At 35.9% G+C, this 13,871-nt stretch overlaps 1 protein-coding gene across 1 annotated transcript; it reads right to left on the minus strand.

The window, feature by feature from the left end:
• Positions 1-759: 759 nt before the first annotated feature.
• si:dkeyp-114g9.1 (uncharacterized protein LOC555399 homolog) lies at positions 760-13,821 on the minus strand. The gene is made up of 8 exons (XM_051874362.1): positions 13,468-13,821; positions 11,758-12,043; positions 11,556-11,678; positions 9,674-9,931; positions 8,433-8,524; positions 7,453-7,634; positions 3,921-4,090; positions 760-1,266 (listed from the first exon to the last, which is right to left on the minus strand). The coding sequence occupies exons 1-8, from the start codon at positions 13,735-13,737 to the stop codon at positions 1,094-1,096; spliced, it is 1,554 nt and encodes a 517-aa protein (XP_051730322.1). The 5' UTR covers positions 13,738-13,821; the 3' UTR covers positions 760-1,093.
• Between the last annotated feature and the right edge of the window lie 50 nt (positions 13,822-13,871).

The following is a 13,871-nucleotide window of genomic DNA, read 5'->3' on the forward strand; positions in this document are numbered from 1 at the left end:
GGCTCGTCAGGAATAAGGTGGATATAAAAAGCAAAATAAATTACAAGCATGCAACATCGTAGTTAAGTTGTCAATTATCAAGTCATGAAATAAAAGTAAAGTACCAAAAATCACGTAAACTGGTACGTCGTGTGTTAGCTGGGAAGGATTTGCATGCAGGTATGTATACATCAGGATCAGTGTCCATGTTTTGTTAGTATTGCGTATTCACCACGGTAAGTGTTGTAAACCCAAAATGACACTCACTTTGTGTTATTTTGTATATTTTTAAATGACTGGTGGCTCATACCAACTTACCAGGTTTACTGTATTAAAAACTAGTTTGGGACTGCTATCTAACAGCCTTACCTTATAGGTGGGTTGTGTCTTAATGATCATGGGAAAATGTGGGTCCCATGGCCAAACCAACTGAGCACCACTTATGTAGATTAACATTTTATTAAAGGGAAGTGTATGCCTCAAATCTTGGTGTTCAGGTCTGTGACTGGCCACCATTTAAAGGTGTGGGGGGATATGGGACAGAAAAAAAAAAAAAAAAAAAAAAATCAACATTTTAGATTTAATATTTTCTATTAAATGTAAATTTTGAGAGAGAGAGAGAGAGAGAGGTATAAAGCGACTGCAGTTCACTTAAATAGCCTTGCCGTATGTCAAGTGAATTTTTCAAGTAGCCTACATTTTTTTTTTAAACTTTATGAACTTGTTTCAGCTGCACTTGAGTTTTTTACTTACAAAAGGAAAAACAATCAGACTTTGAAGTGTGGGTTGTGAACGTGCTTTAATAATTCAGCAACCTTGCAGTCTACCATGACAAGATTAAAAATTCACATGATAGTTACAATAAAAAGCATCTTGAAAGGAGACTAGTGATCATTTGCAATGCTAAAACCAATACAAGATTTAAAAATAAAAAAAACATTGCATGTGCACTACATTTACTCAGACACAAATTGAGAATGAATGTGTTAGTGCATTAAAGCAAAAAAATAAAATTGTAAAAATACAATCTTAGGCATATTTATAAAAAAAAAAAAAAAAAAAAAAAAAAAAGGTTAGTTAAAACAGTTAAAATATTTGGGTCTGTGTATCAGCACTACGCCACACGCACTTCACAGGCTTGAAGCGTGCTGAGATGGTTGAGACAGGCCTGAGCGCACTGCAGCACCATTCCCTTCACCGCCTCCAGATAGAGCTCCTGACCCGAGTTCAGGTACAGCCACATGAGTCGACCCAGCTGGGCTGGCAGAGAGTCCCCGTGTAAGCTCTCTGTTTAAACACAAAGCAGAGCCAGAGATATCACGGTTATGAAAGGCTATTGGCCATCATGAACCAAACCATGCTTTATGGTACACAAATGATGACTTTAACCTAATTAAAGTGTCATTTTTAAAGACATTTACTTGCATTAGTTTATTTTTAAAAAAATTATATATGGCTATGCTCGATATGTATCATTGTAAACATCCACATATCTCGAGCTCTACAAACCCTAATGCACCTCTCACCTCACTGAAGATTAGATTGCTAAAATCTCTAATCCAGTAGATTTCAAAGAACTAAAATTCTCTATCAACTATTTTTAAGATGGTAAACAAGACCAGTTGCCTTGAGACTGAGCCCGCAAATAAATGGACCATCATTCCTCATGGCTATGGGTCACGGAGGGATGGAACGGCTCCCTCATAAATCCTAATCAAATTTCACAGCATTCCTTCGTCACGCCGCTGATGCATCACTCTCAGAGGAAGAGGTGAATTAAAGCAGACTGCTATGGTTCTACTAGTACACCAACCAACAAATCTGCACTGTACTAACTGAATGAACATCTAGCTCTTGTGATGTCTACAATCGTAGCATTCTTGTCAAATCAAAGATGGTATGTGTTCTAAGATTTATAAAGGTTCTGACATGCGTCGTGCTGCTCACGTGAACAGCGTCAGCCAATACTGAGCTGACGTTCTGATGTAAAACTTGCGCACAAAAAGTATTCTTGTCATTCATACCATTAAGGTTGAAACACTGTAGTCACGTTGACTATTTTAACAATGTCTTTGCTACCTTTCTGGGCCTTGAAAGGTACAATGATGTTGCTGCCTGGGGTGGTTCTAAAACCTCTTGGATTTCATCAAAAATATCTTAATTTGTGTTTCGAAGATGAACGAAGATCTTACGGGTTTGGAACAACATGAGGGTGAGTAATTAATGACAAACTTCATTTTTGGGTGAACTAACCCTTTAACCTTAAAACAGGCACTTACACAAGTTACATTCTTGTAAGATGCTTTGATACAAAAGATCCTGCCAATGCAAATGTCATGAACTTTGTGTGGTCTCAACCGCTCACAGAGGACTGAGGATTAACATCAACACACTTAAAATCTGCTGAACCAAGATGAACTTGCGTTGAGGAAAAACTGCATCAGCTATAAAAAAACAGATGTTAATTAGATAAATCTAATAAGAGCTGAAATACACTAATGGCAGCAAAGACAAGACCAAAGGGTCTCAGAAGACCCAAAGGCATCAGCCAGGCTTACAAATTTAATATGGGGGATAAATCAGAATATGAGCTGAGGTACTGGATTATGAATGGATTGGCTCCAGTTAGAGCTGCACGATTCTGGATAGATTGAGAACCACAATTTTTGTTTCAAACAAAAGTCATGATTCTAAACAGACAACAAAATAACATGTAATTGACACTTTGTCAGAACCTCTAGTAAATTGACCCTTCGCCAGGAGTTTGATTGACAAGCGATCTAACTAATAACGCCGAGTCCGCCATTTTGTCCGACAAAGCAGTCAGGAATTAGAAGATTAACCTCGGTGGACTTGAAAAATGGTGTGTACTGACGTCTTTCCACGTTTGAAACAACTTTCCTTATGTTCATTCATGTTTATTTGATGCTATAAATGAACTAGTAAGAAGAGATGATTGGTTCACGAGCCGCTTGAGCTGAGGGCGCTACAGCAATCTGTCACGACACATTAGAGCCACAAAACAGTTTTTATCGTTCGAATTTGAAAGCTGAAAGTTGGGACTTTAATATCATAAGTAACCGGCTCTGTCTTGTCTGTTGACGTGTTGTCAGTGTCCTCTTTGCTCCGCGATGTATTTTTCACTGTGTGGCGTGACAGCGCCATGGCTTGTCAGACAAAGCAACAGTAAGTAAGGAGGGCGGGTCTTTGCGAAGGGTCACTTCAATGAATCAAATACTTAACTTGTTGGATGAATCAGTGTTTTTGAACGAATCTCTTAAATAAATGATTCAATGACAAACATTTTTAAGTCACTTGTTGCCACCTACAGGTGTAACGATGTAATTTATACAATCTTTATTTGAATCGCCAAGTTACTTTGAAAAGGTGATTTACTCTATTTTGATCGCTACCATAGACATGAGCTTTTAGATCTGAACTATAAACTTTTATCCCAGTACTTCTGTGATAATATGAATATTTGTAACAGTCTTTTCAACCACAGTTTCATTATTTTTGTGTGTAGCCGTTTCACAGCTATACATAACCGCTTTCTCTGGGTCAGCGACAGTGTGAACAGATTTGAATGTTCTGGTGTGATTTTGTCAAAGGTTTAATAAACACAGGCGAATCAGTCATTTAGGAATAAAAATAGCATGGGTGTTTAAAAAGATCAATCTTTTAACAATTAATCACGCAGCTCTAGCTCCAGTTGCCCTGTAGTCATTTAAATCAGTGGATCTCAACCTTTTTGACTTCAAGTCCCCCGCTGTCCCCTACAATAAAGGTTTTGTCATCTTATTGTACATAATTTTAAGTCATCTTGAGGCCCCCTTGAATGTTTGAGCCCCCCCTAGTAGAACCCAGCCTCTGATTGAGGACCAATGATTTAGATGGAAGAGTCGTTTTAGGTCTGTTATACACCTATTTGGTGAACCCACCTTGAGAGATCTTGGTGTCAAACTCCAGCAATGTGTAGAGTGATTCAGGGAGTAACTGTCTAGCCCAGATGTTCTCCTCCAGGTAAATCCAATCCCGGATTATCCTCTTTCTACGCAAGAAACCTTGCACATGATCCAGGTACACCGAATTACCAGACACCAGATACAGCCTTAAAAATGAAGAGGGAGGAGAGGGAAAAAAAGGATACATTTTACGCATCATTTGTTTTTAATTAGCTTGGGAAATAAGACAACCTTTATTAATAAGCCACAATGAGAATTAAAAACCAAAAACAATGTAATAGCTTTTGCGGGCAAAGTAATTCTTCAAGCACTTCTGAACAACGAGGCATTCATCTTTACAGTCTCTGGAGATTTCCTTCTGTATAATGACTGTTACAGCTTCAAACAAAACACCCTGGACAAAAAACACTTAAGAAAACTCAGTGTGAAAAATATAAATTCAAATATATACCTCTTCAAATGTGGATTAGCTAAATTTAAAACCAGCCAACCTGCACTGATGGTTTGAATGCTAATGACCAATTAGACGGAGAGGTTAGATAGTCGAGAAGTGCTAAACTACATAACTATTTTTTGCACAAAACTAAACAAAAACATTAAGTGTCATAGCATGAAAACATTTAGTTGGCCAGTATCAGTAAAAAGCACCATGACATTCAGTCTTCGTTTCTTGAAGTGAGCACTTCACTTCAAATCACTCACATATGCTTATGTAAGGCGATCGCCCTCAAGAATATCCCGCTTAACTTTTCACACCACTGCTCTTGGTTTACTCTGCTCTAAAGTCAGGCCGATTCCACAGCATCAGAGTTCAGTCCTTTTTGAGATCAGTTGCCATACACTTCAAAGATGTCATCGACTGACAGCCCGTAAGTTACCGCAGGCTATTTGTTTGAAGCTGCCAGCGGTGCTCGTACTGTACCTCCACCCAGCGCACTCTCCAAGCTTCAAAGCCCGGTCTGAAAGCCAACCACTGGTAAAGCTCAATGTTTTCACCACTAGTTTCTAATGTAAACAGCAATTACAGTAACAGAGCACCACTTTACAGCCTGAACAGTGATCAATTGGAAATGCTAGAAGCGAGGCTCCTGTGTTTACAAGCAAATTAACATGTCACTAATCCAACATGATAATTGTGACAGCCTCATTTAAGCAAATTGTTGCATCAGTGAAACACACTAGGTGATAAAGATAAGCTTTACGAAGAAGTTGCTTTATGTACAATGTGCTGAAGTCTACGTCGCCTCACCAATATCAGCAGTGCATCAAATTTAACTTAAGTCAAATTTAAGTTAGCTTAAGGTACGTTTAAACAACAATGTACTAAGAATGGAAAAGTTTTTCCTTTGTGCTTCTGAAAAGTTTTGCATATTGTCATTGTTCACACAGATCCGCAAAAATGACTAAAAACACTTATGCTGCCAGGCCAGTAGTTGGCAATGTCACTTTGTAAAAAATAAAAACACCATGCGCCTAGAGTACCTCAGAGATGACATGTTTTTGTAGGCAAAACCCAGAAGCGAGTCAGCATTTTAGGACTTCCGGTTCCATCGCCCTAAAGTCTATAGGGTTTTTTTTTTTTAATGGGTTTTTGCTAAATCGCCTGAAATAAGATCTGTGGTTAACAAAGCCTCTAAATATTTTCACATTTTTGATCTATGACATAAAACACACCAGTTATAACCCGCTTGTGATTTTTTTAAACCTTTGTGTCTTAAAAACGGCGGTTGCTAACAAGTTGCTAAAAGGGACTACTTCCTTTGGCAGGGACTTTAGACAAACAGGACATTTGGACAGCATTTCTCATGGATAAGTATTCATACACAGCGCAGATCAAAATCAGCAAGCATGTTTTTAAATAAAGTTTGAGGAAGCTTGGTGGTGGTGACATTGATCCGCGACCATGGTGTGCTGTAGTCTGTTTATAGCCTACTGTTAGCTTTTTATATCTGACGACTTATACATTTTGAAGCCTAAATAAAATGTGTTAACTTGTAAAGATTATGTGTCATAACCCTTTGTTAAACACAGAGCTTATTTTTTGCGATTTTCCAAAAGTCTATGGGAAAAACGCATAGGCTTTCAATCGAGGGAACCCGTGCGCCGCTAACTTCCGGGTTGGCCTACAAAAACACGTCATCTCTGAGGTACTCTATAGACTGAACACATAATACACATGCACGACATCACCGTTTTCACAAATTCGTGTTTTTGTAGTTTATGCGGAGACGATAACGGTATCATTTTCAAGCTATTTCAAGAAACTATTCAATTATTCCAGACTCAGGGGCTGTTTACACGACACCGTTTTTAACTAAAAACGGGAAATTTAATGCGTTTTGGCCTTTCAATACATAGCATTTTGGTGGCCTGAAAACTTAAAACCCATTCAAAGTTTGCGTTTTTGAAAATGCTACCTTTGTCATCTCCGTGTAAACTGCAAAAACACGAATCTGTGAAAACAATAACGTCATGCACATGCGTAGGCTATTACAGGTTTAGTCTATCAACCTTATTTTTCAACATGTTTTCTGTGAATGTGCGAGACCTCCGATTTATTAGCCGCTATAAAGGAAATAAGAATATCAAAGTGCAGTAAACTAAAAATAAGGTGGACAGGCATGTGCATTTGGCGAGAGAGAACTGTAAAAGTATGCGTATGTGCAGGCACGTAGTCTTTCTTTAAAAAGTGACATCGCAACTACTTGTCTGGCATGCATAATACAGCTATTTTAGTCATTTACTCCGATCCGTGTGAATGGGGATAGTTGAGATAATGTTGTGAAAAAGTGTGTTCTCAGGCCCCCAAAACAGCACTGTCACACAAATAAATGGCCAAAACGAATAAAAAGTTTCCCGTCTTTAGTTGAAAATGGTGTTGTGTAAACACCCCCTTAGTTTTAAGTTAGCTTATTTAATTTTAAATAAACGTATTTTTTATTTTCATTTATTTAAAGTTAGCTTTTTATTCATTCATTCAATTTACAACTAGCTTATTTTTATTTAAATACTTGTATCTGTATTTAGTTACCTTATTTTTTATTTATTTTTTTAATTGATCTAAAATAAAAAAAAATAAAAGATAACCTAAACATCTTATTCAAGTTTTTCCAAGTAGATTTTTTAAATTTAAACATTTTAAAGTGAAAGTTTGCTTTATTTTACCTAAAATAAAAAAAATATTTGTTAGATTATTTTTATGTATTAATACAAAGAGACTTTCAAATTTTAGCTTATTTAGTAAGCTAGCTTACTTTTAAATTATAACTTATCTTTTTTTTTTTTCTTTTTAAATTGTTTTATTCATCTAAATCTCAAAACAAACACAGAATAGGATGCAAGGAGATACTTGCTGTCAATATAGGCCAAAAAAAAAAAAAAACCCTGTAACAATGAGCCCTTTCCTGTAAACATTACAATTCTAATACTGTATTTTCTGGAGAGAAAGAGAAAGTGAGTGATACAGACAGAGCAAGCGAGCATAAGAGCAGACTCAAGCAGGACTGACTTGTAGTAGGGGAGCGTCTCAATCATTTTCCAGTTGACATAATTTGCGGCCGTCTCCTCCAGCGTACAGACACGGGTCATCTGGACTTTGGCCACTTGCCAGAAGCGCTCGTGCTCGATGAGTGTCTCCTGCATCTCTCGCCTCAGCAGAAGATATACACCCTCCAGGGTGTCTTCATAAACCTGCCAATGACACGTCAGTGATGACATTCTACCTGACCTTTCTCCCAAACAAGTGCATGCATAGGGAAACAGGCCTAAATTTGCATAAGAGTAAAAATTCAAAATTAACAATTGAAAAAAAATTAAAATAAGACTTAAAATAGAGTTTTTCTATGTACCATGATAATGTAAGGTAATGTGCAGTTAGAATTTCTGATATTTGAAATAAGTGATAAACAACCTATTTAAAATAAAATATGATTCATTATAATATAAAGCATGTATTTATGCAAAGCACATATAAAGAATCCATCCATGAAAACTCAACCTGTTTTTAAAAATAAAGAGAATAATCACGTGTTGTAAAACAATGTATAATACTGGGAGAGTTTGTATGCTCAGATGTGCAACATAATTGACTGAGACATGCACTGATACGTCTATAATCCATTTAGGCAGCCATTAGATAGGAGCGTCTGCTCACGCCGTGACCTGTGAAATCATTTTCGCTGGCTAATGAAATGCAGAGGATGAGCACTGCTGGAATATTTAAGATCACGTCCTCTGAGGAACTTATTTGCCATTTTTAAGATGGGGAAGAGATATCAGTTGGAACAGAACAGGGACAATCATGTGTAAAGAAAAGTTAGTCCCTGGAAAGACATGTCAAATTTATTCAAACCTCACACTGCATAGCAGGCAGAGAAGACTTCGTGTCGAAGAAAAAAACAAAAACAAAAAAAACAAAACAAATTTAAAGTCATATCTGCTTCAGACTGAAATATTGTTCAGCTTCCTGAATGTATTCTACAGACGTACCTTTCTTCGCTTCAGTCGGCCCCAGTCGCGGCCCAAGATCCAGGCCACGAGAGACTTACACATGGAGAAGTAGTTTCCAACAGTCTGAATCCCTGATGGAAAGAAACAAGTACAGTCAGAACATGAGATGATATTCAAAAGAGGCTGGAGCAGTAACATTTGATCTACAGACTCTTTTCCTGCCAAAGGACTGGTATAGGCATAGTTCCTCCAGAGAGAGCGCCACATGAGACCGACAAAGAACAGAAAACAATTAAATACAGCAGGTTGCTTGACTCCTCAAAGGTTTCGAGCCAATTCTACACCAGAGGTTGACCGATATAAAATTTTGCAAATGCCAATTACTAAAGGTAGGAAAACTAAAAAAAAATTATTTTACAAAGAACTGACTGATGTTTATTATAATTATTTTAAATAAAAACTATGCAATTAAATGAAGCTATAAACAACAACAACAACAACAACAATAATGATAGCTATTGAATCTATAAACAGTAATAATAATCAACATGCAATTAAATAAAGCCAAGTAATAATAATAGTAATAATAAAATAAATTAAATAAAATGTATAAACATCACAACATTAATAATAAAACATGCTTTGAAATAAAGCCATTAATAATAATAAATGCTATTAAATTTATAATAATCAGTAACAATACTACTACATGGAAATAAATAAAGCTATAATAATAATAATAATAATAATAATAATAATAATAATAATAATGTTATTAAATAATTCCATAAACAAATAATAAATGCTATTAAATAATTATAAATATTAATAATAAGCTATTAAAAAAGCTTTAAATAATAAATGCTATTTAAAAAGGCTATGAATAATAATAATAATAATAATAATAAATAAATAAATAAATAAATAAATAAATAGCCATTATTAAAGATTTATTTAATAGCTATTATATTAATAATAATAAATGCAACTATGAAGCAATACATAAGCTATTACATAAATCTATATACACAATAATAAATGTTGTATAAAAACTAATAAAATAAAAACATGCTATTAAATCTACAAACAACAACGATGAAATTAACAAAATACATAATATAATTTAAAAAAAGTTATAAATACAAGCTATTAAACCTATAAAGAATACACAAAATATATGATAAAATAATAATAGCTATACAATAGTAGTAGTAATAATAATAATAATAATAATAATAATAATCTTTTTTTTTATCTATCATTTTTACCAAATAACTCACCCAGATTCTCATTTCCCCGGGCCAATCGGCCTCTCCAGTAGTCTTTGGTGATGGGGTGCAGGGAGGCCAGGTACCTCACATCACACAGGGTTTCACCCCAGGTGGCCACTTTTCTCTTGCTGTGCTTCTTCCACTGCAGGAAAATGGATCGCAGCTGCTTGTTGTACGGAGTCGGCTGACGAAACAACCAGTATGTGAAGAGCCACTGGAACCTGCACTGGACGTATTGATGGTACATGGACTCCAGCTCTAGATGCTCTAAAATCAGTACAAGATATGGTTGTCAAATGTCAACAATAGTGCAGATCGAAAGCTAGTTAAGCAGAAACAACTCATCCTTTTTTTTTTTTTTATTGCAGTGTTGCTTCTAATATATGCATTCATAAGTAAAGCCTGCACAAGTACACCATTCTGCAACCTTACAGAAGGAACTTTAGATCGACACGGACCAGGACACACCACATCCTGTTCAAAGCTAACAGCTATTGGGCCTTTCATATATTAGTGTATTAAAAGACGCAGGAAATAGCAGGTGAGGGTGAACTATGAGTCACAGTTCCTTTACTAGGAACATCACTCAAAAGCCATGCGTGATGTGTCACACCCCAAATCTCTGATCAAGGGTCCATCACAGCAGTTTGAAGTGATCCACCAGTGCAAAAAATTAGATTGCTTCATCTTTCTTCAGAAATCCCATTACTTCTTGGAGGAGAAAGGAAACACATACAGCAAAGACATAAAAGGTCAACGATAGTACCCAGACACCCTCATGTCCTTTTGGTTAGGAAGACAATACAGTATAGATGCCACAAGCCAACCATTAATTTGCAAAAAGTCTAGCTGACTGGATTCACTCTAGCACTTCTTCAGCAATATTAGTCACAAGCAACGTTGGTTAACACACTTTTTATTTGGCCATTAAGTGTCCCAAAGACAATGCAAGTAGACAAGTTTTACATCCAATCACAACCAGTTCCCTATGAGAGCATCTCTGATTTAAACCTTGAAAATTTAATTAATTTCATTGAATCAGTTTATTTGACAGGCCTTATCAACAAAACTAGTTCAAACACTGATTCAATTAATTCTTTTGTGAACAAAATAGATAAAAATAGAAGATAAATATATTAAAAAAATAATATATATAAAATACATAAATGCCATTAAATAATTCTATAAACAACAAAATTAAAGCTATAAAATATAATAATATTAAATGCTATTAAATAAAGCTATAAATAATAATAATAATAATAATAATAAATAAATAAATAATAAATGCTATTAAAGCTATAAATATAAAAACATGCTATTAAATCTATAAACAACAACAAAATTAACATAATACATAAATATAATAAAAGCTATAATACAAGCTATTAAATAAATCTATAAACAAGAATATGAATGAAATACACATTGTTTTTAAATCAACAAAACTAGTTCAAACACTGATTCAATTATTTTGTGAAAAAAGCTAAAAATAGAAGATACATATAAAATGGAGGATAAATATCTAAAATGATCAAACATTTGAAAAAAATTATATTTCATAAATACAAGATGTATGCACTGAATATAATGATTACTACTTAAAAGGCATCTATATAGTTTATTGTATAAAAGATCCAATTTTTACTGTGAGAAACCATTAAAATATTAATCAAATCAAAATATTATTTGGAAAATACTTTCTATTAAAGTTACATTATTTTTTTTTTTTCTACCTATTACTATACTGTTAGATGTATTTATTCACTTATTAACTTCAATTTTTATTTAATTTAACAAGGATATGGGTCTACAAACAGCTACTTTTCAGACTCAAGTTACATCAAAAGGTTGTTTTCATGTTTCATTAAATAGGATGCAAATCTCTCACCATTATTTTTGTGTTGGTTGAGAACATGCTGGAAGACCAGTGAGACACTACCATGGTGCTTCAACGCAAGATGATAGAGCTCCCTCCATTCAAACTTCAGGGCGTCACAATCTTCAGTTTTCTCTGGGAAACAGAAAAATAAAGCAGCATGTTAAGCTTGAATTACACATGGAAGCCTCAGGTGACAGCTGAGAATGCCCACCTTGGAGTTTGTCCTGGAACAAATCTGTGGTGATGCCCCACATTTTCTCCACATCACTGCAGGGAAGCCTCACAGAAGGCAAGGGGACACTTTCCTCCAGCACGAGCCACTGGATCCAGTACTTGTGTGGCGCCAGTGGGATCTCCACAAAGAGCTTTTCCTGAAACGCACGGTTACAGTGGATGTTTCTGAAGAGGGATCTCCACATAAAAACTAAGCGGAAGGCTGTTTTGGCCGTTACGGGACACCTGGCGTGGGTATATGACAGACTGACCCCAAACGAATCCTGTGGAGAGACATTTTGGAGAGGATTAGCACTCAAGTGACTGCTGGATTCACTTACAAAGCCTGCAGATCAAAATAAAATAAATAAGGAAACTAAAAAATAAATCCCACAAACAATTTTTTAATGTAATGGGAATAAAACAATGATTTATTATTTTAAATAATATGTTCTTATATGCAATAGTATAGTATTTGTAACAGTTTGATACACACTCCGAACCACTGATTCGAAACAAGAGATTCGTAAAGCTTCATGAAGTAGTGTTTTGAAATCACCCATCACTAGATATTGTTGAATAAAGTTGTTATTTTGTTTTTTATTTTGTTTTTTGAGGAGGGGGGGGGGCACAAAAAGTATTGTCGTTGCTTCATAACATTAAGTTTGAACCACTGTAGTCACATGATCTGTTTTAAATGTTTTTAGTAGCTTTCTGGGCATCTGAAAGTGTTAATTATCTTGCTGTCTATGGAGGCCTCACTGAGCCATCAGATATTTTCAAAAATATCTTAATTTGTGTTCTGAAGATGAACGAAGGTCTTACGGGTGTGGAACGACATGAGGGTGAGTAATCAATGACAGAAATTTCATTTTTGGGTGAACTAACCCTTTAATTTTGTTTGAATATTTATTGTTGTTCATTAATAAAACTACCGAGTGCTCGAATCGGTGATCGAATCTTTTAACTGAATGACTCTTATTCACATCCATTCACCGACTGTATTTGTCGTTCACTTAAGTCTTCCCTGCCTTCGAATACGGACTATAGAAAGAGGAAATATCTTTGAAGTGCAAAGTGTGAAAGTATTTCGCTGGCTGAAGTGATTGAACGAATGCGCCGTGAATGAGTCGATGTTTTGAGTTCGAACAAGTCTCGGAGCGGAAACGGGTCACTTTGTTCGTGAATCGTTAGGCGAATCAATCCGGCAACTCGTTCTTGCATCACCTGACAGATTAAACTAGAGGCATGTGTGTCATTTTCGTTCACAACATGAATAGTTAAAATTGAGGACATTACTAAAATTCTTAAATTGTTTAAGCTATCATAACGGTTCCTTGTAGCCCATGACTCTTATCAGGTTACATAGAAAACATCCCGAAATTGCATACTTCCGAATTCACAGTACTCATAAAATATTTGGCAAAAAGTACCCGGATGACCTACTTACTTTGGCGAGATTATGAAGTACGCATACGAATGGCAGAGAAGCGAAGGTTCTATAGTCAGAACCTACATTTTTTCTTCAAAGTAATGTATTCAAACCACTGTTGACTCGGAGGTCGGATGCATGATTCAATTATCACTTATAATATAACACTGTTCGCCACCTACTGGTATATATACCATACATAAAAGGTGAATTAATCGATTCAAAAGATTCGACTCACTGTGATGAATCAAAACTCAATTTCCAGGCAAACTGTACCTGGAAGTGTGTGGTCCACAGAGAGTTGCACGAACAAACTCGGAACAATAAACTGCACGTGCTGCCGAGCCTCAGCAGCGACACTGGGTCCAAGTTCCTCATTATAACCAGGAGGACTTCATCACTTAAATGTAATAAGCACGTTGTGTTGTCGCTGCTTTCCAATGTAATATCTGATGTGTTCAGACGGAGCTCTTCATCTGTGGCGGCAGTCAGGCAGGAGAATTGCTCCAGCAACTCACACTCCCAGGACGTGCTTAGGTCTGCCATACCTGTGCCGGTGTCACCGCCCCGCTTGCAGCCACCCCTCAGGTGTTAAAGGTTAGGAAGAAACCACCTGAGAGAGGTCATGGGGTGGTGGTGAATCTCTAAAATGTCACTCATGAATATTAGTAGCTCATGAA

This window comes from Ctenopharyngodon idella, chromosome 20 (genome assembly GCF_019924925.1).
Source record: "Ctenopharyngodon idella isolate HZGC_01 chromosome 20, HZGC01, whole genome shotgun sequence".
NCBI lineage: Eukaryota > Metazoa > Chordata > Actinopteri > Cypriniformes > Xenocyprididae > Ctenopharyngodon > Ctenopharyngodon idella.